Raw genomic sequence first — 25,505 nt, 5'->3', positions numbered from 1 at the left:
AGTCCCAGTGTTTTATTTTTGCTTTTGTTTCCCTTGCCTCAGGAGACATCTAGTAAGAAGTTGCTACATTTTATATCAAAAGGGTTACTACCTGTGTGCTCTAGGATTTTGATGGTTTCCTGTCTCACATTTAGGTCTTTCATTCATTTTGAATTTATTTTTGTGTATCGTGTAAGGAAGTGGTACAGTTTCATTCTTTTGCATATTGCTGTCCAGTTTTCCAAACACCATTTGTTGAAGAGACTGTCTTGTTTTTAATTAACTATCAATGGACACAGGAAATATTTTGTAATGAAGGCAATAGATTATGCACAGCTTAATCAAAGGATTTTTTCTTGATTCGTGTTTTGTGTAGAGTGGTCTTCAGTCATTAAAATAGGAATCTTCTCTATTTTTTTTATTTTTAATTTTTTGCATTAAAAATTAAAATTTTCTGAAGATTTGTTATTAGATGCAATTATAAGTTATCTATAAGTAGGGTGAGCCTAAGAAATGAAAATGCATAATTTCTAATTTTTTTCAGTAGACTATAGCTGCATCTTATGGAATCTTGTCCAATCAAGAGCAGGCTGTATTCACTGACATCATCATAGCTCACAAAATAAAAAAGCTGGTGGGGGCAGAGGGGCGGTTAAAGCATAAACAGCATTGTCATATGTTATTACCACAGGCCTCTTATGAATTATATAAATGTTAACATTCAAAATAAGCTAGAGTTCGAAGCACAATGTTAGATCTATATTTTATAACAATAATAAAACTCTTACCTTATTTTCTACAAAAGAAATATTTCTGCACATCTTTTTTTTCCCTGGGTCCCAGCTATTTGCCTTAGAATCTCTAGGACACTCTGAACATCTCTTATCTATTGTGTTTTATGCCTTACCTTTCACCAATCCAATGTGAACATATAGGCACCTTATTTTCAAAGTGCAATGTGTTTTTTTTATTTAAATTTTTATTTATTTTTATTTTTTGAGAGAGAGAGAGAGAAAGAGAGAGCTCATGTGCAAGCAGGGTAAGGGGCAGAGGGAGAGAGAGAGAATGAGAGAGAGAGAGAGACAGAGAGGGAGAATCCCAAGCAGGCTCCATGCCCAGCATGGAGCTCAACTGGGGCTTGATCTCATGACCCTGGGATCATGATCAGAGCTGAAATCAAGAGTCGGACATTCAACCGACTGAGCCAGCCAGACGTCCCCAAAGTGCACTGTTTAGAGTACACTGCTGTTTCTAGTTTAACATGAGTAAGTGGATCATCTCCTTTACTTACCTCACAAAATACCACTGAAATGACAGTGAATAAATATAAAGGAAAGACTTCAGAAGATTTCAGAGTGATAAAGTTTTACATAAGCAGTTATTATACTGATAGATAATCAAGGGTAGAGGAACCTGTAGATATGGGAGAAGCTGTAACAGAAGAGGGAGTTGTTCCTTTGAGCAGTGGATAAACACTAAACTCATGGTCATGGGTAGAGAATAGGATTGAATTGCATGGAAATAATCAAAATAATTCACTAGACCATTGTTCTCCTCCCATTAGCCTCTCCTACAACACCCACCACCGTCACCAATGTACACAGCAACTGTCATTGTAGTAATTTCATTGTGGTGATACAATGAAAACTAGAAAGTTGATATATAAAGAGGAAATGAGGGTTTCTAGTGTGTGTGACATACATAGAAGAAATCCTTAAATGGCTTTTGGAGAAGCTCCAGCCTACGTGTCTATATTCCAGTATTCCAGACTCTCTGTGTCACACCTACCCAATTTTGTGGAATTTGAAGCAATCTCTTCCATTCAGAGGAAAAAAATGTTGGGGGAAATTAATGTGTGCAATAGCAGAAGGAAGCCATCAGGTACCTCTATTAATTAACCATGTGTTTATTTCATACGTTTAAACTGATAATGATGAATGATTTTGCATTTTAATTAAACCAACAGTATAAATAACGGCTAACAAATCAAGCAATGGAGTTTAGTAATGAAACAATCCTATTTGAAATAGAAGCTTAAAATGTCAAATTAGTATCTTCAGAGATTCAAAATACTATATCCACAAAGCCAGTGCAAAAATGTGCTGAAAAAAGTTCAATCATAGACAAAAAATACTTGAAACATTTAAAGAATTTAAAGAGATTATACAAGTGTGAGAAGATATGTTAGAAGACATTTTCCCAGAAGTACAACATAAAAAATATAAATCGAAATGATAAATAAGAAAATTAAGGGAATAATCCAGCAAGTTCAACATTCACATAATACATCTTTCAATAAATGCAGGTGAAAATGGTCAAATTCACAATATTTAGCATTTCCCAAAACTGAAGAATGCAAGTGTTCTGATCTTGCAACCATCCCAGGTTAGAGTGGAAAGTGAGAGGGTTCCAAAAGAGTAGATGATGCTGCAAAACAGGAGAGGGCTAAATAGGATGAAGGAAATAGAATATCTGATGAGTCTGAATATATTTGGAAAAGATTTGCTGACAATTGAAGTGTTTGGGAATGAATTAGTGCTTGTTGCATAGACAACTAAGAATATGAAAAAAGAATGGTACAACCATAATAAATTTTGTTAACTTCATACATAATGTGTGTTTGGTGGCAATATAAACATTGGATATTTATTTGAGGAAAGAGGGTAACAACCTGTTTTTGAAAGGGAAAGAGGGAAGTATGGGGGAGTGAAGTAGGAAAAAAAAAGAAAATGTATAAAGTTAGAAATCACTTAACAGCAGCATATGATATTATTTAAAATATAAAGGAATTAGTTAAAATAATTTAAGATGATCAGGGTTAACTACCATTCTTTTGTTTTAAACATACTTCCAAGGGTATAAGAATTATGCTGACATCACACTTTTGTTAGCAATTTCGTGTATTAGAGAGCAGTGGAGCAACTGTATCCCCTATGACTCAGAACAAAGTAGCATAAGTAACATGGGAATTTATTGACTCCCCAGACTGAAAAGTCTAGGCATAGGTCATTATACAAACTACAGATGAAGTGTCCACTATTCTTTACGAACTCTACTTGTTGTCCTCATTGGCTTAATTCTCAGGCTTCACATGATGATGGAAATGTTCTCTTTCAACGAACTTCCTTTGAAGTTCGTAGAAATTCATAAAATTTTACTCCTTGAAACAATTTGAATCACATATACATCCTTGACCAATCACTGTAACGAAGCATGACTTCTTTTAGCCCTATAAGTTCTCCATTTTGAGAATTATTTGTCCTTTCATTTCCTCTCCCACGTGGATAGCCTTCTATGAGCTTGTCTCTTTCTTGTCATACTTGGTCAAATGCAAGTAACAATAGTCGATAGATCAAGCTAGATGCTTATTATTTATATGTCTGCCTTTTCAGCTGTGGCAAGAACAACTCTTCCACCAACCAAATCTCAGTAGCTTAACAGACCAAAAAAAAAAAAATGTGTTCATTGTGGGTCAAGTAAAGGACTACACTTGTTCCTGTGACCCAAGTTGAAGAAGCAATCCAACCACCATTATAAATGTTAACAGGCACTGTACAAGGAATAAACGTGAGCAGTTCTGGTACCAGCAATTAAATGCTTTAACCTGGTATTATGTGTTGTTTCTCCCTCAACTTGTTCTTCAGAACCCTTGATATGGTCCCCTACATCACAAGGAGACCAGAAAGGACAACTCTACCATGGACTAGAAGCCAGGAGAACTGAAATTATTTGGCTAGCAGCACCAGTGACTACCATATTGTCCCATGGGACATCACAAATAGGTTGCTAGAATTCTGTGAACCTGGTTGATCTGTTATATTTTGTGCATTACTCTAGAATCTATGCCCATGAATAAGGAGAGTTCTTCTTTGATAGGATTGCAACCCATCAGAGTGTCTGTATTTATTATAAATGCACCATTTACATTTATACTTAGTTTGATCCACAGTCGCACGTTAAGTTTGCTCTTTGAGTTTTCCATTTAAAAAATGCTGTGATAAACAACACTTTGAGAATTAAAATATAAAATTCCTTAAAAAGGTTAACATGCCCTTGATAACAATTTGTTTTTAGGTTTCTTTGTCTGCTCTGGAGCCTATATACTCACTCGAGGGTCCCTGGCTGCCTCTCGAACATTGTATGCTCAGCTATTGGATAATGTGCTACACCTCCCGCTCCAGTTTTTTGAAACCAGTCCTATAGGCCAGATAATCAATCGGTTCACCAAGGTTAGTAAAGCTGTACCTTATTGAATAGCATGCTTAAAAATGATGATCCATATTTAATACCTTGCAATAGCATTTTTTAAATTTAAAAAAAAAAATTTTAGTGTTTATTTTTGAGACAGAGCATGAGTGAGGGAGGGGCAAAGAGAGAGGGAGACACAGCATCTGAAGCAGGCTCCAGGCTCTGAACTGTCAGCACAGAGCCTGACATGGGGCACAGAGCCTGACATAGGGCCCAAACCCATGAACCGCGAGATTATGACCTGAGTGCAGTTGGACGCTTAAGCAACTGAGCCACCCAGGCACCCCTTTGCAATAGCATTTGTAAAAAAAAAAATCACCCTGAAAAGATGGGATTATGTTTAGTATAGATTTTTTTGGTATTGTATTTCTAATTCTTGGGATATTTATAATTGATGTATAGCAGTATCACATCTTACACACATAATCAAAATAACCCTTGAAAATTGCTGGAAGAATCAAAAAAGTATATGTGCTCTGGTGTCTACAACTCCAATTCTTGTGTATATTTAGCTTGAGAATCACTAATTTAAGCTGAGAAGGTAAAGAAAATTTAATTCTTTATGGAGACATTTGTATTTTAAGCATTCTGCTTTTAAGTAAACTGTCAACTCACTTATGGTGAATGTGGGAAGGGGTATAGCTTCCCAGAGTGTCTCTGCTTACCTCCAGGATTTTCCCCATTATATTTACTATTTTTTTTAATGTTTATTTATTTATTTTGAGAGAGAGAGCATGAGCAGGGAAAAGGCAGAGAGGGTGAGACAGAGAATCCTAAGCAGGCTCCGTGCTAAGCAGAGCTTGTTGCAGGGCTGAATCCCTGGACAATGAGATCATGACCTGAGCCAAAATCAAGAGTTGGTCACTTAGCCAACTGAGCCACCCAGATGCCCTGGGAAGGTGTGTTCTAAAGACAGGCAGGAGGGGCGCCTGGGTGGCTCAGTCGGTTAAGCTTCCGACTTCGGCTCAGGTCATGATCTCATGGTCCAAGAGTTCGAACCCCGTGTCAGGCTCTGTGCTGACAGCTCAGAGCCTGGAGCCTGTTTCAGATTCTGTGTCTCCCTCTCTCTGACCCCCCCTCCCCCTTCATGCTCTGTCTCTCTCTCTGTCTCAAAAATAAATGAACGTTAAAAAAAATTTTTTTAAATAAAAAAAAATAAAGACAGGCAGGAAACTACATACGGATATGATGCTCTTACCCTATTTGGTTCATGAGATAATCAGGAAAATCCCAAAGCAAGACTTAGAATTAATAAAATTCCAGCTCCACTCTTTGTGTCAATTTTGTTATAAACTGATTAGTTGATCCCTTAAGGTTGGATGTCTTGCTATTCCCTGGGATTTCATAGGTCATACCTTATACCATAGATTTGACAACATAAATTTGATTAAGTTATATGTGAATTGCTAGATGACCTTCCTATGTTCTCTCTTTCTCTCTCTCTCTCTTTTAAAAGTTTATTTTGAGAGAGAGAGAGAGAGAGAGGAGGGGAGGGGCAGAGAGAGAAGAGAGAGAAAGGGAGAGAGAGAGAATCCTTAGCAAGGTCCACACTATTGTGGGGAGCCCGATGTGGGGCCCAAACTCAAGAACCTGAGCCGAAGTTGGACAATTAACTGACTGAGCCACCCAGAAACCCCCGCTATGTTCTTCTCTCATTCCCATTGTCCACTTCAATCTTTCAGTTTCTAATTTTGTAAATGAAAATTATTTTGTTTTCCTACCTTTTGTGATGTTGACAGGACCCAGCTAGCCAAGAAGGCCACTGAACGTGTTCTTGATGGATAAGAATGGCCCAGGAGTATTTTACATATTTTAAGTAGTGACTAGTGCTAGGCCAATGCTCCTGAACGCCCAATTACTGGGGTTTGGACTCTTTTAAAATCTTTCTAAGCAGAGTCTGATATTAGTCATATAAACTAAGTGCTGTGTATTTGTCACTGGGAAACGCACATTGCTTGATCATAGGCATTTTGTTACTAAATACCCTCTTAACTATTACAACTGACTACAGGGGGAAAATATGTGGGGATAGATTGGGAAGGGCAAAGACCATGTAGTTAGACGTATTCAATCATCATATTGTCACATCCAGGTATTTTTAAAATTTTTACATTGAATGATATATTTCTTCTTCTTCTCATTTTAAACCATGAAAAGTTAAAAATATAGTGACCTGATATCAATTTTTTAGGACATGTTTATAATTGATATGCGTTTCCATTACTACTTACGGACCTGGGTGAATTGTACATTGGATGTTATTGGAACAGTTTTGGTCATTGTAGGAGCTTTACCACTCTTCATTCTGGGGGTTATTCCCTTGGTTTTCCTCTATTTCACTATACAGGTAAGTACATGGACTTTTATGTGTATTAATAACAGAAGTTCACAGTCAATTATAGGTTCAAGCCCACTTCGATTGCCTGTTAGTTCAAGTTCTCCAAAAAGTAGATTCCAAGAAAGGATTCCATATAGTAGAGTATGACTAGAGAATGCCTGCAAAAGATAGAGGAGAGGGAGCCAAGGGGTGAGCCCTCAGACAGCAATGCATGTCTGATTCCTGTGAGGGAGCGAAGAGGATTGGGTAGGGAAAATCTTGGATTACAGGACAGTTGCATGAAAGATTCATCAAATGGATGGGGAATCTACAACCAATGTCACCCATTGGAGTATTCCACGTGTCCCCGAGATAGGCCTGCTCTAGAGCCCCTGCCATCCCCACTCATTGCCTGGAAACAACCTGTGGGTAACATGGCCTCCTTGCTTAATAGAGTAGTAGATGCCGGGGCAGCAGCCGGACTGACAGTCAGCTGTTCTCCCTGCAGCTGGAGAACCGAGTTGTGCATTTTTATGGTCACCACAAAATCTATATGGTATTTGCATTTTAGCAGAAAGTTAATTCGTCTGTAAATCCAAGAGAGAAACAGATGCTGCCTTTTTGTCCTGTTATCCCTGATATCGGCAAAGCACTCCTAGAAGAACTAAACAGATCTTTCATGACATGATACATATCTTTATATTCCAATTAAAATGTGGTCAACTACATCCCAAAATTATGTCCCTGTGAGACTACAGTGTAAAATGAAATTTATTTTTTAATGAGATGTCTTAACACATATTTAATTTAAATACGAAAGTATTTTGAGGCTGTTTACATGAAAGGATGCAGTTCTTGTAGTTCAGTGCTTTCCCAAAACCCAAGTTTTAAAATTTGTATTGGCGTTTAATCTGCCCAAACCAGAATGTTAATCATTTTCTTATTTCTACACCTTTGTGATTATTATTCCTCCTACTTTCTATGTTTTCCCTATTTTCTCTGCCTGACTGGATGTTACTTACCTTTCATGGCCTAGGTCATATTTCATTTTCTGTGTGAATGAAGTATTCTTTACCAAAATAGTGCAAAGAGATGAGACTCATTCAGGTATTATTGATTTATTATACTACTAGTATTATAGGCTATTTTTAGACCACAAATTGTCTCTCCAATGAGATTGTAAGTCTTCTAGGGAAGACAACTACATCTTAGGGCTAAAAGAAACAAATCTAGACCATGAAGGATGGTACTGATGGTATGATTGTACCTGCTTAAAAAAAAAAAACCCTCATATCACAAAAGAAAATTTATGTGATAATCTTGTGGTTGGTAAACTATAACAGGGTGACCAGGAGTGGAAACGATCTAGAAACCATCTCTTGTTAGGGGACACTGTATGGAGTGAGCCCTGAATATGAATTCAAGAGCCTCAAATTCTAATTACTTTCCTGACTTTTATGTTTGGCACATCACTTCCCTTTCTAGGCTTCATTGATCCCCCCTATAAAACAAGAGTTTTGTTTTATATCAGTGCTACTCAAAGTATGGTCCCTAGACCTATGGGAGATACCCCAGACCTATTGAATCAGAATCTTTGGTTGTACCTCTTTTTTAAAAAATCACATCTTAATGTATACATATATAATTTTTATTTGGTAATCACATTCTAATAAAACTGGGAGGAAATAAAGAATCTATCATGGTGAGGCCCACAGTCTGTGTTTTACCTTCCAGGTGATTTTTATTAAAGTATGAGAAGCATTGATCTAGATCAATAGTTCTTAAACTAAATACTCTAGATAGATTTGTAGAAGAACTCCAGTGCTTTTGCAATTCGTCGAAATTTCCTGCAAATTTCTTTATGACAATCTCTTAAGTCCCCTTGCAATCCCAGAATGCCATAATCCTTCCTCTGTGTTCTCCAGGGCACTTAACACAGAGCAGAGCTGGTAGACTGAAAGTTGACAGGCCATATGGAGTTTCCGATATGTTTGTGTCCGGCCTGCTCAGTGTTTTTTACTAAAATGAAGACATTTTAAAATCAGTGCTTTTACATAAAACTCCAAGCCCAAAGATTTTTCTTGAAAACACTGCAAAACATGGTAATTCTTGATTTTCATTTCCGGTGTGTTGTGATTATCGGGGGCTGGTGAATGATGATCCAGTTAACTAGGACATGCTCCCTCCAGCCCTCCAGTCTCTGCCCATCCCAATTATTCTCAACCAAGTTGGAGGGGAAGTAGCCAATTATACTTGTGGCTGCACTGGAGGGAAGTGCTTGTAGACCAGAAAAATGAATATTTTTTCCATAATTATATTTAGGAACAAAAATAGTATTGTTTGTATACTTGACTAACTTCCTTCACTTAATGGGTTCACTCCCTGGTCACATTTCCAACATGTGACATAGAGCTTTTTCCATAGCAGGTACTCAGTAATGGTTGTTTGAAAAGATTACCAAAGTGGAACCTTACCCACCTCTGTTTTAGTTGTGCTGTCCAGAATCTGGGTTTTTTACTGTGCCAAGGGTGTATTCGTTTCTTAGAGCTCCTGTAACCAATTTGGTAGCTTAAAACAACAACAAAAAATTATTCTTTCACAGATCTGGAGGCCAACAGTCCAAAATCAAGGTGTACATAGGGTTGGTTCCTTCCGGAGCCTTTGAGGGAGAATTGGTTTCATGCTTCTCTCCTGGTTCTGGTGGCTGTTCGCAATGCTTGGCATTTTCCCTGGTTTATGCACACATTTCTCCAATCTCATCCTCACATGGCTTCCTCCCTGTGGCTTTGTCTTCTCCTTTTCTGTCTCTTATGAGGACACTCGGAGTTGGGCTTAGGGCCCACCCTAAATCCAGGATGATCTCATCCGGAGATCCTTAATGACATCTGCAAAGATTCCATTCCCAAATAAAGCCACACTCACAGGTACTGGAGACCGAACTTGAACTTCACTTTTTGGGGTCTTGTCATTTTCAAACTATGGAAGCAATTTCTGCTCCATCTTTCCAACTGCCTTTTTCTGTTTTCCGGTTAGAGATACTACGTAGCAAGCTCTCGGCAGATTCGACGACTGGCAGGAGCCTCTCGCTCTCCTATCATTTCCCACTTTAGTGAGACTTTATCAGGGGTGTCCACTATCCGGGCATTTGGACACGAACAGAGGTTTATCCAGCAAAACAAAGAGGTGGTGAATGAGAACTTGGTCTGTTTCTACAATAATGTAATTTCAAACAGGTAAGTGAGAGCAATATACCTACCTCAAGACCAGTCTCTTTTAAGATGTCTTGTGTCCTGACTTCTAAACAGAAGGAATGTTTTGCAATGGCATTTCATGAAATTATTAAAAAAAGAAAACGAAGAAAGCCTTAACTGTTTCTAATATTTAATGGACATTTAAGTTAAAATGTATCTGTTCATATTCATATAAAAGTACACGCTACTTTACATGAAAATAAGGTCCCAAGTTTTTTGAAGGTCATATAGAATGCTATTGGAATTTCTAGAGATATGACTCTGTTATATTCTATATTTGTAGAATATGTTCTATTTGCAAGCGATACTTTATAATAGTTTAAATTTGAGATCATCATTTTACATACAGAGGAAAATGAAATATTAAATAATAGCGGGGCACATATAACTTCTGCAGACTAATGTTACCATAGAAAAAAGGATATGTAATCGGAAAGGTGATTGATTTTCTAATAGGATTTTAAAATACGACGCATCATTTTAGCTGGTGTTCTTTTTTGACTTTTTTATTCTGATTAAGTTTTAAAGCAAAGTTCTGCAAAAGTAAAGTGTTTTTATGCAAAGGAATCCTTTAATGTATCATCACTGCAATCGTCCTATTTTGACTGAGTTCTTAGGAAAAGAAAGCAGCTATTGATGTTTATTTTCCATTTCCCAGAGGAGAGTTCAGACCAAGTACACCAAAAATCTTGCATCTCAGTTGAAGAATATTTTCCATTATCACAGGTGGCTGTCTGTTAGACTTGAATTCCTTGGCAACCTAATGGTATTTTTTGCTGCACTGCTTGCTGTGCTGGCTGGCAGTTCGATAGATTCAGCAATAGTTGGCTTGTCCATATCCTATGCCCTAAATGTAAGTAATAATGATTTTGTGGTATATGATATGTTTATAATGCAATTAATTACACTATCCTCTCCTTTGCCTGTCTGAATTATAGATTGTATTAACTAAGTAATGACAGACAAATCTGGATTGCCCTGGAGGCTCATTTCTTCCTCTGTTGCTACTAGCAGGAAGCTGGCTCAGCAATACTAAGTCAGCTCACAGAAAGAACAGGCTGAGTGCTAAAAGACCAGGAAACTCCTGCTGTTACACAGTTACCCAGAAGTTTCTTGTTCTCCTATCTTTAGGGATTTATAGCATGTAACAGGGGGGGAGGGCCTCTCTCCACTGTGGCCTGCCAATCCAGTTTGCCCAGTCTAACCAAGGAGATAATGCAAACTCTGGGGAGAGTACATGCTCTCCTTCTTTGCTTATAAGTTTTTCCCTAATAAGCCCTATTTTATATTACATTGAAAAGTACTAGTGGTATGAGTGTGTTCTTGCCCTCTTTGTAAAATAGAATATTCCTTAAATTACTTAGTATAATTACATATTATTAGAGGATAAGTCTAGATGATGTGGGTACTTGCCCTTCATCCCTTATCCAAAAACCTTAATTAAGGAACACTTGTGTGCATGTGTATAAATATATTTACTTCTAAAGTTGTTAAATAATCAGAAGAGAGAAAAGTACATGAAAACTATGAAAAGTGAAAGTGTATAAAGTATGATTAATATTATGTAAAATACTAAAGAACCAGTCAGTAAGCTCTTGGGTTTTTCCCTCCAGATTACTCAATCTCTGAATTTTTGGGTAAGGAAAGCTTGTGAAATTGAAACCAATGCAGTTTCCATTGAAAGAGTTTGTGAATATGAAAATATGGGTAAAGAGGTAAGCACTCCTAAATAACCAATAAATAGATGCAGGATTGAGATATTGTAGTGCACCTTGAATTGACATTTAAAAAAAATTTTGGTTGGCTCACTAGGTTAAGTGTCCAACTTCGGCCCAGCTCATGATCTCAGAGTTTGTGAGTTCAAGCCCTGCGTCAGGGTCTGTGCTGACAGCTTGGGGCCTGGAGCCTGCTTCTGATTCTGTCTCCCTCTCTCTCTTTGCCCCCAACCCCTGCCCCACTCACACTATGTCTCTCTCTCTCTATCTCAAAAATAACTAAATGTTTAAAAAAAATAAAATAAAATAAAAAAATAAATTTTAAACAAAGCCTACCTTTCCAAATTCATGTTTTAATATTCAGCATTTCAATAAAATTAAAACCCAATGTATTGTGGAATACACCATTATTTTATATATCACAAAAATAGAAGAAAAGACCACAGATAACTAAATTAGGATAATACATAAAATGTAAGATACATTTGTAAAATGTAAGCTATATAACATTTGTTATGTTATAAAAATGAAATATGATTACTTGTTTTTAGAAGGCACAATGATTTGTCCTCTACCAATGTAGAGTAAAATATGCAATCTAAGATTATAACTTTGTGAGGATTTTATGTTGAGAAAGGTGTCTTAATATAGTGCTCTCATAATTAAAGTCTGTGCAATTTTTAAATTAACTATATATTTATTGCTTATGCCTTCTGTTTAATTTAGTCATCATTAGCATCTCCGTGCATGGGAAGGAGGAGGAGAATAAATCAGTCTGTTTTATTTCCTTTAATTAGTTATAATTTAGACAAGAGAAGAATTGGGGGTGCCTGGGTGGCTCCGTCAATTAAGCACCTGACCCTTGATTTCAGCTCAGGTCATGATCTCAAGGTTCCTGAGTTTGATCCCAGTATTAGGCTCTGTGCTGGTGGTTCATATCCTGCTTTGGATTCCCTCTCTCTCTCTCTCTCTCTCTGCTTCCCCCCCCCCCCTCTCTCTCTCTCAAAAATAAATAAACTTAAGAAAGAAGTAGAAAAATTAACACTCTGTCTCTCTTCTCTCTCAAAAATAAATAAACATTAAAAGAAAGTTTTTAAAGGGGGTCCCTGGGTAGATCAGTCAGTTAAGCATCCAACTTCGACCCAGGTCATGATCTCACAGTTTGTGAGTTTGAGCCCTGTATTGGGCTCTGTGCTGACAGCTCAGAGCCTGGAGCCTGCTTCAAACTCTGTGTCTCCTTTTCTCTCTGCCCTTTCCTCTCCCGTTCTCTCTCTCTCTCTCTCTCTCTCTCTCAAAAATAAATAAACATTTAAAAAATTTTTTTGAAGAGTGGAAGAATTAGACTATTGACAGTATAATATTTGAGATATCAGTGTATTTTACTAATCTGATTTACTTCTGTCTCCCAGTTCCATGAATTAACAAGGCAGATGTTATAGTTGACTTGAGTTTCTGTATCTTCTTCAGTCCACCTGTAAAGGTATCTGAATCTTCATGAAACATTCCTCTTTTGCTCATGTCTCTCAGGAAGAGGTGTCCCTCCTCCAAATAGAAAACCTGAGTTTCTACTTGTATTTTTGGTAATATTTGTTCATTTTTTCTCTCAGATGTTGCTTCATTAACCACTTCCTTTAATTCCTACGTATCAGTACCCTGACCCCCTTGCCTCTCTTAACCTACAAAGATGCTAAAATATTATCAACAGCCTGGAGCTCCTGGGTGGCTCAGTAGGTTAAGCATCCGGACTCTTGATTTCAGCTCAGGTCATCATCTCACAATTAGAAGCCCCATATTGGGCTGGGAACTGACAGTGAGGGGCCTGCTTGGAGTTCTCTCTCTCCCTCTCTCTCTGCCCCTCCCTGCCTCTCTATCTCAAAATAAATAAACTTAAAAATTTTTAATATCTATATCCTCCAACTCTACCTAAACTTTGATTCTTCTCTAGAGTCTTCCTCAGGTCTTAACCTCTTTTTTCACACATGGTTCATGGAAGATTAATCTACCTTCACAATCTCCAATTATCAGTATTCAGTTTGCTCAGCCTATTGCCACTGTATCATTTTATTGTTTTCTGTATTTTCTAAATATTTGTATAAATATTTTTATATGTAAACTTTTTATATGTATAAATGTTATATATATATTCTTTTCATATTGTAAAAAAACAATAAAATGTGTGTGAATACACACATAACACACCCACACCCACACATTTTTAAAACAAAATCATCTTTATGTGGGGTGGCTGGGTGGCTCAGTCCATTAAGTGCCCAACTCTTGGGTTTGTCTCAGGTCATGATCTTACGGTTCCTGGGTTCAAGTCTCGAGTCAGGCTCTGTGCTGACAGTGAGGAGCTTGCTTGGGATTCTCTCTCTTCCTCTCTCTCTGCCCTTTTCCCCACTTGCATGCACTCTTTCTCTCAAAATAAATAAATAGACATTAAAAAAAAATCATCTTTATGTAATTTGGTAACTCAAGTTATAAAACCTCTTGACATGCAAGAAGTAAACTGTCCAGATAATTCTGTTTATCTCTCTGTAGCCCACGTTGTCTGCACTTTTTGCAGCAGAATTCTTTGGAATAGCCTGTACTTCTCTCATCCTACTTTGGACTCGCTCCAAACAGGCTTTTAATTCCACCACTTCACTGAACCTGCCCTTGGAGATCACCCGTGGTCTCCTTTCAGGCCTCCCTTGACCTGATCCATCATCTGACACTGGGCATCACTCCCTCTCATGAAAGCACTTCACCTCCCCACCAGACATCACACTCTCCTGCATGTTCTTCCGCTTCCTCCTGTTCCCCCAACATCCCAGGCAGGCCCTGTCTCAGGACCTCAGCACGTGTTGTTAGGTGCCTGCCAGGAAAGTGATTCAACCCATATCCCAACAGCTTGTTCTCATATCTTGTCCAACCGAGCCTTTCCTAACCACCCTACTTAAAAATCGCACCACCTCTAACTTGCCTATCTCCCGTCTTCCAAAGCTTTATCACTGTTTAGCATTTTGCATATGCTATGTGATTCTTTCTGTGCCTTCCCAGCAGGCTGTATGCTCTGTAAAGGCAAGAATTTGTGTCTGTTTTGCTCACTGCTGAATCTCCAGAAACTAAAGCACTGACTAGCATAGTAAATACTAAGTATTTGGGCAATGAATGAATGCCAAACTGTCCTCATCTCAGCTGCAATTTCAAATAGATTACCTTCAGCTCCTTTGTAGGGTTTAAGAAGACTCTTCTTAATAACTGGATAGGGAGTGGGAAGCCTGGTTACCTCTAAAAATTTATTTCTAAGCTTTCTTAGAACTAGATGAGAAGTTTTATGCCAGTAATATTTAAAACTGTACTCAGGAGATCATAATATCCACAAATGTCTTCCATCACTTGTGTTTTTTATGCATGGTAATTATTTTTAGAGGGAAAGGTACTTTTATTGTAGTTATTGTAATCTTTCTTTGTTTCAAGGCACCCTGGATAATGTCTAAAAGGCCTCCAGCACAATGGCCCAACAAAGGAATAGTGGAATTTATTAATTATCAGGCTCGATACCGAGATGATCTTGGTTTAGCATTACAAGATATCACTTTCCAGACTCATGGAGAAGAGAAGGTACCATATACATTTCATAAGTTTCACTCTCCTTTTTATCTGAAAGTATTCATTGTTAAGGTCCAAGTTTAATACAGTACGGAATAGAAGATGGTCTTTTGTTCAAATTTCATATAAAAGTATTAAACTCAACTGTTTGCTATATATAGAATAAAATTTCCTCTTTTAAAAAAGGTATTTTTAGGGGAATCTGAGTGGCTCAGTTGGTTAAGCATCATAGCTTAGCATTTTAGCTCAGGTCATGATCTCACAGTTTTGTGAGTTCAAGCCCCACATCAAGCTCTTCACTGGCAATGTGGAGCCTGCTTGGGATTCTCTCTCTCTGCCCCTCCCCGACTCATTCTCTCTCTTTCTCAAAATAAATAAATAAACTTTAAAAAAGGTATTTTTAAATTGTGCATACTATATTATGAAACATGATTTTAGTGTACATTTCCAGCTTTACTGAGTTATAATTAATAAGTAAATAATGTATATATTTAAGCTGTACAAGGTGATGGTTTGATAATGAAATGATTACCACATTCAAAGTAATTAACACATCCATCACCTCACATAATTACAAGGCTTTTTGTTTTTGTTTTATTTATTCATTTATTTTTGCATGTGGTAGGAACACCTAAGATGTACTGTCTTAGCAAATTTCAAGTATACAATACAGTACTCTTAACTATAGTTAGCTCACTGTACTTTACATCCCCAGAACACGTTCTTCTTATGCATCTGAAAGTTTATGCCCTTTGACCAACATCTTCCCATTTAGCCCACTCCTCAGTCCCTGGTATCTACCATTTACCCTGTGGTACTACAAATTTGACTTGTAGATTCCATGTATAAGCAAGATCATACAGTATTTGTCTTTCTCCATATAGCTTATTCCCCTTAGCATAATGTCCACCAGGTTCATCTATGTTGCCACAAATGGTAAGATTTCCTTTCTTTTTATGGCTGAATAGTATTCCAGTGTGTGTGTGTGTGTGTACATTTTCTTTATCCATTCTTCTATGGACACTTTGGTTGTTTCCATATCTTGGCTATTGGGAATATGAACATGGGAGTGCAGATTTCAATTCAAGATACTAATTTTATTTCCTTTGGATATATACCCAGTAGTAGTGTACTATTATTTTTACTTCCTTTATTAGGTAAAGAGTGATAATAAGACAATAAAATTAAGTTACCTGAAATATAGTAAATTCATAGGAGAGAATATCTGTATAGTCAATGACATGTTTTCCAGCATTACTAGTGAGATGGGAAAATACTTGAGATGTAATTTGATTAATAAAAACTATATACAAAACTGTTGATACTATATCAATTTTCTGTTTTAAAAAAGCAAACAGGTAAACACATTAGCAAAAATCCCAGAACAGTTGTAAAACATAAATAGTAGTTCTCTTCAGGTGACAGGATTATAAATAGTTTCTACTTCTATAGTTTTTCCCATAGTTTTTAAAATGTTTTATGAAAACATACTATTTCCCTAGACGGAAAGATTTTACAAATAAGTGAAAGTAAAAAAAAAAAATGAACAAAAAATTAATGGCAATGGCCCATTTTTTCTTTTACAGACCTGGCTTTTGTAACCCCAGCCATCTCTTTTTCTAAATGTCTAAACCAGGTCCACTGCATAACATCAAGGACAAAAAAATGTCTTTGGAACAAATGAAATCATTGTGGAATTTTGATTATGCCAATTAATTTAACGGATTCCTGATTTTTCTGGCATAGAGTGTCAGATTTAAGATCTTTTATCAGGGAAAACCAACCTCCGTAATGTTTTCTCTGCCTTATGTTCCCATTAACACCAAAGTACAAATCAACACCCAGAAGGAATTGCTTCAGTCCTCGTGGTCAAAGGAATATATGCAATCATTTGCTATTTATGACAAGGTGATTAATTTGTCCAGGAATCCAAGATCCTACATGTTATCTGTGGCCACCTTCTAGAGTTTTAGTGCAGTACCTGTTTTGATACACCAAGGGAATTTGCAAACATTCCTTTGGATTTGCTATCCTTCTGGCAAAGGGTTCCTGTTCCCTTTGTTCCCTTTGTTTGTTTGTCCCTCGGGGGCAAGGAGAGTAGAGAAGCCTCATTTTGAAAGTCCCAAGAAAACCACCCCATTATCAGAGTCATCTTTGGCCACACTCTTAATGGCTAGTCCCAGGATAGGTCAGGGGTGGTCTGCTCCTCCTGGGGCTGCTGGCGTGTTTTGGTTATGTGGTTATTAAATAACTCAAAAGTAGAGAAAATACACATTTTAACCTGAGCCTTTCCCATGAGTAATGAGTGTCTGGGTAAAGACTTATCCTTAGAGTCCACATTACATATTCCATGCCAGTCAGGGTTATTCTGGTTGGCAAAATTAAATCCCACTGATCTGACAGTGTATCTGTTGTTAGTGCAAAAGCCCCAGTCCCTTACAAAAAGCACAGTGCAAACTGCTCATGATCATTTTATTGCAGATTGGAATTGTGGGACGGACTGGAGCAGGCAAATCAACACTTTCAAATTGCCTATTTAGAATTGTGGAAAGATCAGGAGGCAAAATTATTATCGATGGAATTGACATATCAACTATTGGACTTCATGACCTTCGGGGCAAACTTAATATTATTCCACAGGTAAAGCCTGTTTTGTCAGTAGACTTTCTTAACTCCCTCTAAATAAACTTCCTCTTCTTTTTTTTTAGTGTGTTCCTTCCAAGCATCTAAATTCATTTTTCAAAGTCAGAGCATTTTAGATGTGTTATGAAATATCACTACATAACCTAATCCTATTAAACATTCTTACTGTAAAGTATTTTTCCTAAATGCATTTATCTATTTGAAAAACTGGCACATTGCTTTACAAGTTCCCTTCATAATAGTAAATGCAAATAAAATTTGAATGAAGTGGATCTCAGACTGAAACACACATTGGTATTTTTTGGAAGAAAAAAAATTACAAAAGCTCTTGCTTAGTTGGTAGAGTGAGTGTAGAATTTTGCCTCTTTTGATTTGAAATTTAAACACATTTTAAAAGATGAAAAGAATAATAATTCGGTTAGATCATTTTTTCAAGTCCTTTGATTTGTCTCTCTGTGGCATCAAAGGAACTTGATCATTAACAAGTATGCAAATTGGCTCAAGAATATGCCCCTGTAGTCAAAGATGACTTATTCAGTTGTTTGAGAGATTTAAGCTGAGCATTTATGAGATATCTTTGTATTACCTTCTAAAAATATCTTAAAATACTTTAATCTCTTTGTCATATTATTTAGACATATGCCTCTATTCATGAATTTACTTCAAAAGCAAATTTGAATGGAATTCTTGCAGGGAAAAAATTAATGAAGAAAAGAGATGTTAGTCATTCCTCTCTTAAAAATAAATACAGATGTAGTAAAATACAGTTTCACCAGGCATGTTGGTAAGTTGGAAAGAGCATGGACTTGTCCTATTTGAATTCTACCCAACCACTTACCTTCTGTGTCTTTGGACAATTTAGACAAGCATTCTTTTGAACCTCCAGGTCACTACCTGTAAAATGGGAGTATGGACTTCCATCTTTCTGGAAGATGATTGATAACATTATGTCCATACTGTAGTTTGCATTTATTCAATTCTGTGTTATCTTATATCTCTGACCAAATGGCAGCTGTCATCATCATTATTATTATGGCTAGTATTGACATTGTTAAGGAGAAAGATGATCAGGAAATTGAAAATGATTCAATCTCACTTATAGCTTATTCTGATTCTCTTCTGCTTTTGTTTTCAATATAATGAATTTTATAACTATTTAGGTCAATCATTTTGCTTTTTCCTTGTTTATTTTCTGAATCTAATTTTTTAATGTATATATGCATCATGTGACAATGAGATTACTGGTGATGGTTTTATTCTCTAGGATCCTGTTTTATTTTCTGGAACCCTTCAAATGAACCTGGATCCCTTAGACAAGTATTCTGATTGCCAGCTGTGGGAGGTGCTAGAACTGTGTCACTTAAAAGAGTTTGTGCAGTCCCTTCCCAAGAAGCTGTTGCATGAGATTTCAGAGGGTGGTGAAAACCTCAGGTAAGCTGCTAAGAACAAAGCTTGGTCCGGTTATTCATTCCAAGGCTCCTTAGGAACTTTGAGTTAGCCTCAAAGGGAAGTCGCTCCTGAGTCACCAAAGACCACCTTCTTTGGTCTATTTGGAGCACACTATTGCTGATTCCCTCTAGGGAAGAGGTACAAGGAATAAAATGGTAGCCACTGGTTGGGAAATGCTGGTGAAAGGAAGAAAGGGCGGGGGCAAGGAACAATACAGTATGAAAAGCCATATTTAATTGACTCTTCTTTGATAAAGACTCCTACTCGAATAACTTTCTTCCTAAAAAATGTTGTAAAGGGCTCCTTTTTTCTTCCTGGCGGTTTGATGACCAATGACAGTCCCTTTCATGTGATCAGAGACATAAGGAAAGAGAACTAGATCCTCTATGTGATCAGAGACATAAGAGAACTAGATCCCCTCAAACCCTGCACTGCATGACTCAGCCTCTTGGTTGCTCTCTCCCTGCCTCTGTTTCTGCCACACTGGCCCCCTTGCTGTTTCCTCAACATGCCTAGCCAGCCCTTGACTGCCTCAGGGATTTTGCATCTTCTGTTCCCTTTGCCAGGAACAAGTTTCCACTGGAAGTCTGTATGGCTCAGTCTCCCCTTCCTAAGGGTCTCGAAATAAAAGGCAACTTCCTCAATCCATTGAGGGTTTCTTTGGCAGGCCCATCTAATGTTCACCCCATGCCCACTCTCTATACCCTCCCTTCCTGTGTGCTTGAATTCTTCTTATTACTATGCATTTTACTCATTTATCATGTTTATTTTTTGTCTACCCATAAGAATATAAACTCCACATTGAGATTTTTGTCTCTTTTGACAAAATAAATATTTCTTGAATAAATGAATGTGTGGCTTAGAAAGTGAATTGCAATGTAATCAAAATTACAGAACAGGAAGTGTGTAGCCATAAAGTCCACTGTAGAAGTTATTTTACTATTTTTTTAACAGCGTTGGACAACGGCAGCTTGTCTGTCTTGCTCGTGCTTTGCTTCGAAAAACAAAAATTCTCATCTTGGATGAGGCAACAGCTTCCATCGATTTTGAGACTGATAACCTGGTGCAGACCACAGTCAGGAAGGAGTTTTCCGATTGTACCATCCTGACGATTGCTCACAGATTGCATTCTATCATTGATTCTGATAGGTATGCTTTGTTTTCAGAAATAAAACATCTCTATATATCTCTATAGAGATAGCCACTGAATAGACTAAACATACTGATTGCCATTAATAATTTTACGTGTGCTGAAAACAATTGTTTTCTGAAACAACTAGAAGAATATGCTAATCCTGACAGAATATTAGAAAACTGGATATACTTCTTGAGTTCCGTGGTCCCCATATTTTGTAGTGACATAACTCACTAGGTAATCTAAACTTTACTTTATCAAGAAAAAGAAAAAAAAAAAAGAAAAAAAGGTGAACTGGAAAACTGATTATAATTACCTGACTGGGTTCTTTTCACATTGCAGGGTACTTGTTCTAGACTCTGGAAGGATTACAGAATTTGGAACACCACAGAATTTGATATGCCAGAAAGGACTTTTCTTTGAAATGCTAACAGAAGCTGGAATAACACAAGATTCAGTGACAAAATAATGATTTTAGCTGTGTATTGGTTACACTCAATAAAAAATAAGTTAGTATTTAAAAAAATGACAAGAAGCAGTGCACAAAGACAGGCCCCTAACTACATGTTGGCATAAATATCGATAAGCATCATATTTCTAACTTTCCTGGGCTGTACCCAAACTTATCTGTTCCATTCCTGCCCTCTGGAATATCGGCCTGCTCCACAGCGCCCAATGTGCTACATGCCATTTGTCCTTTAAAATCTCTGAGTTCATCCAGGAGTCACCTTCTCTGTGACATGTCCCCGATATTCCCCTCTGTTCTCCAGTCTGATCCAGCTGCCCCATTTCTGTGCCCTCACCATCCCCACATGCATACCCATGTACCATGGCAGGGACTCTATTTCAGTTATTTTAGTCTGTCTTCCCACTAATGCTACTTAAAGGCAAGTACCCAGTTTCAGTTGTCTTTGTATGTGAAGTTCCTAGCATAGTGATTTTCATACAGTTGATACCCAACAAATGTTTGAAGAATGAATGACTTGGCATTTTCAAGTATATGATACAGGTATTTATAGACATACATAATATATGCTGAGCTACTGGACAGTATATAAAATGATGGAGGAATCACAAAAAATATTAAGAGTTATTCAGTTGATTTTGGAAATAGTGATTGTATATTAACTGAATTTTCTGGTGTGCTTTATTTAAAAAAATATTTTTACTATTGACTTTGAATTAAAAAATGGTATTTTCTATGCAACATTATACTTTTGGTTGGGTTAACCTCAGTGACATATATCAGATGGTATACATTCACAAGAAGATTGTTGATTTGTAATACTAATCATATTTTGAAGGACTTTTTAATTTAGTAGTTTTATGTAATACAAGCAATATTATTTCTCTGAGTTGCCCTTCAAATTTGAAGTATATAAATTTTAATGGCATTTTCCTTTCAAGATGGTTTTAATAAAATATTTTAACATGTTCTTGAAAAACCATCAATTATTTCTTTTATTCACTTTTTCTCCTTCCTATAGCCATGTACAACCTAGCTTCATCCCAACAGGTATTTATGAAAATTTGCTTTAAGTTATAAAACCCTAGATTATCTAAAGCTTCCTTCCATTAGAATGGAAGCCACTAGAGGTGTTTTCCTGTCTTTACAATCCCTGAAGAGTCAACCACTATATTTTGTACTCAGTAAACAATGAATAAATATCTGTTGAATTCCATTAAGAAAGGGATCTAGACTCTTCAACAAATGATGTTGGGAACACTGGATAGCTACCTACAAAAGAATGAAACTGGACTACTTTCTTTCACCATACACAAAAATAAACTCAAAATAGATTAAAGACCTAAATATGAGACCTGAAATCTAATGTTTTCTTAGAAGAAAACATAATAATTTCTTGGACATTGGCCTAGCAACGTTATTCTAGATATGTCTCCTTAACCAGGGAAACAAAAGCAAAAATAAACTATTGGGAGATTTTGCATACTAAAGGCAACCATTAACAAAACATCAGGCAAACTACTGAATGGGAGAGATATTTCCAAATGACATATCTGATAAAGGGTTAATATCTAAAATATATAAAGAACGTATACAACTCAACACCAAGAAAATGAGTACACTGATTAAAAATGGGCAGAGTACCTGAATAGACATTTTTCCAAAGAGGACATATACATGGCCAACAGAGACATGAAAAGAGGCCCAACATCATTCATTATCAGGGAAATGCAAATCAAAATTACAGTGAGATATGTTACACCTGTCATAATGGCTAAAATCAAAAACACAAGAAATAACAAGGTTGGCGAGAATGTGAAGGAAAAGGAACTCTGTGGTGGGAATGCAAATTGGTGCAGCCACTGTGGAAAACAGAATGAGGTTCCTCAAAAAGTTAAAAATATAATTACTATATCATCCAGTAATTCCATTACTAGAAAACAAAAACACTAATTTGAGAAGATATATACACCCTTGTGTTTATTGCAGCATTATTTACAATATCCAAGATACAGAAGCAACTGAAGTGCCCATTAATAAATGAATGGATAAAGAAGATACGGTATGTATGTATGTATGTATGTGTGTGTATATATATAAAAAGAATATCATTCAGCTATAGAACAATAAATCAGTCTTGTCATGTGCAACAACATGGATAGATCTAGAAGGTAAAATGCTAAGTAAAACAAGTCAGGGAAGAACAAATACCATAAGATTTCACTCATATGTAGAATTTAAGAAACAAAAAAAGGACAAGAAGATTTTAAAACAGTGGTTTTTTTGTTTGTATTTTTGTTTTTTTCTTTTTAAGAGAGAGAGTGCAAGTATGCATGAGAGAGAAGGAATCTTAAGCAGACTCCAGTGCTCAGGGCAGAGCCTGATGGGTGACTTTATCCCACGCCCCTGTGGGATCATGACCTGAGCCAAAATCAAGAGTCAGACACTCAACTAACTGAGCCACACAGGGAGCTCCCCAAAAAACATGCTCTTAAATACAGAGAACAAATTGGTGGTTGCCCAAGGGAAGATGGGTAGGGGGATGGGTGAAAGAGGCGAAGAGGATTAAAACTACACATTTTGATGAGCACTGAGTAATGTATAGCATTATTGAATCATTATATTGTACACTTGAAACTAATACAATACTGCATGTTAATTATACTTCAGTTTAAAAAAAGGAGGGGCGTCTGGGTGGCTCAGTTGGTTAAGCGTCTGACTTCAGCTCAGGTCATGATCTCACGGTCCGTGAGTTTGAGCCCCGCATCGGGCTCTGGGCTGATGGCTCAGAGCCTGGAGCCTGCTTCCGATTCTTTTTCTCCCTCTCTCTCTGCCCCTCCCCCGTTCATGCTCTGTCTCTCTCTGTCTCAAAAATAAATAAACATTAAAAAAATATATTTTTTTAAATAAGGAAAGGGAGGGGCGCCTGGGTGGCTCAGTCGGTTGAACATCCGACTTCAGCTCAGGTCATGATCTCCCAGTTACTGAGTTCAACCACACGTCGGACTCTGCTGACAGCTGGGAGACTGGAGCCTGCTTCGGATTCTGTGTCTCCCTCTCTGCCCCTCCCCCAATCATGCTCTGTCTCCCTCTCTCTCTCTCAAAAACAAGCATTTTTAAAAAATTAAAAAGGAAAGGGATTTAGATATTTCATTAAGTTAAAAGATTGTTGGGGTGCCTGGGTGGCTCAGTCGGTTAAGCGTCCGACTTCGGCTCAGTTCATGATCTCGCGGTCTGTGGGTTCGAGCCCCGCGCCGGGCTCTGGGCTGACAGCTCGGAGCCTGTAGCCTGTTTCAGATTCTGTGTCTCCCTCTTTCTCTGATCCTTCCCTGTTCATACTCTCTCTCTCTCTGTCTCAAAAATACATAAATGTTAAAAAAAAAAAAAAAGATTGTTTTAGCCTCTTTACACCTTTGGTAAATCAACCAGAGACCTTCTGCTATTTATTTATTTATTTATTTATTTATTTATTCATTCATTCATTCATTCATTATTTGTGACCCTCTGTAATTTAAAAAACCAAATGGGAAATCAACAGTAGCCTGAATAAACTGCAGCACAGTCACACAGTACAAATGTATACAGCCATGAGCATGAACAACAGCTACAGGCAACAGTAAGGACGGATCTCACAAGTAAGATGTTGAGGGCAAGAAACCAACTGCAAAGGAGTAGTAGTATGTGATTCTATAATTTTGTTTCTACAAAAGTTTTTTAAAAAGGAAAAAGCATACTGCTACTAGAAGTCAGGATACTGTTTCTTCTTGGTAAAGACAGAGGGGACAAGATTGAAGGGGTACACAAATTGGGCTTCTTGGATAATGGTTATATTCTGTTTCTTGATCTGGGTCTGAGTATTGGTTCAATTTGTGAAAATTCATCAAGCCATATACTTAGGAGTGCAGTTTTATATCTGTATCTATATCTATATCTATAACTATATCTATATATACACACATGTATACGTATACACACACATATAAGATATAGTATACTTTAAATAAAGAGTAAAAAGAAAGCAAAAGTAAACATAAAATATGACTAAGTCAAAATTACTCAAAAATATTTTTTTCATGTTTTAAGAAATTAGTATTACATTTTCATTTCAATTACGTTCACAAAGCTTATTCAATCGCTGAAGTATACGAGAAGCAAAGTGCAAGGTCCTCAGTATGACTGGATTACAGAGAAGTAAGTTCATTTGAATTTTTAAAACAAACAGGTGTATTCAATGATTGTCTGGTTTGCTTAAAGACTAACTCCGAAACAGATTTAAGAAGATAAGGATTATAATTTCAATATATAGAAATATTTATCTTAGCTTATAGAAGGAAAATCCTAAGCAGCATTAAGTTGAATTTTTTAGGATATTGAGGATATTTATTATTGAAAGCATACCTATGCCAACTAATGTGTGAGGCATTGGAATCATTTACTTCAGTCTTCACTAAGGAATATAAGAAAGGTATTATTATCTACCCTATGTTTCCAAAAATAAGATTTCAAGATCTTGGCCAATAAAATGTAGACTCCAGGTCCACGTGATGAGAAAATTGATTGTCTTTGCAGTGCCTACTAAGATGTCCCATTCCTGGGAGAGCTAGTTAACAAGAGTCTGGTGGTTAAAAATAGAGGAGAAGGACTTAAAACCAATAGTGTTGTAAGCATAGTAAATGGAATTAAAGCTTGGGGGCAGGCTGCTTTTTCA

The 25,505-nt window shown here is 36.9% G+C and overlaps 1 protein-coding gene across 2 annotated transcripts in view; it reads left to right on the top strand.

Moving 5' to 3' along the window:
* Positions 1-21,779, top strand: part of LOC106974549 (multidrug resistance-associated protein 1-like) — an 87,149-nt gene extending 65,370 nt beyond the window's left edge. For both annotated transcript variants that reach the window (XM_015071802.3, XM_015071804.3), the window contains 10 exons: positions 4,054-4,208; positions 6,419-6,574; positions 9,578-9,777; positions 10,522-10,648; positions 11,409-11,510; positions 14,973-15,116; positions 17,586-17,744; positions 19,012-19,178; positions 20,151-20,345; positions 20,674-21,779. In XM_015071802.3, the coding sequence (XP_014927288.1) occupies positions 4,054-4,208; positions 6,419-6,574; positions 9,578-9,777; positions 10,522-10,648; positions 11,409-11,510; positions 14,973-15,116; positions 17,586-17,744; positions 19,012-19,178; positions 20,151-20,345; positions 20,674-20,800 (1,532 nt within the window). In that variant the 3' untranslated portion in view covers positions 20,801-21,779. The remainder of the gene's footprint in view (positions 1-4,053; positions 4,209-6,418; positions 6,575-9,577; positions 9,778-10,521; positions 10,649-11,408; positions 11,511-14,972; positions 15,117-17,585; positions 17,745-19,011; positions 19,179-20,150; positions 20,346-20,673) is intronic.
* The last annotated feature ends 3,726 nt before the right edge of the window (positions 21,780-25,505 follow it).

This window comes from Acinonyx jubatus, chromosome C2 (genome assembly GCF_027475565.1).
Source record: "Acinonyx jubatus isolate Ajub_Pintada_27869175 chromosome C2, VMU_Ajub_asm_v1.0, whole genome shotgun sequence".
Taxonomy (NCBI): Eukaryota; Metazoa; Chordata; class Mammalia; order Carnivora; family Felidae; genus Acinonyx; species Acinonyx jubatus.
Note: the sequence above shows the minus strand (reverse complement) of the source record. Positions and strands in the feature narration are given on the sequence as shown.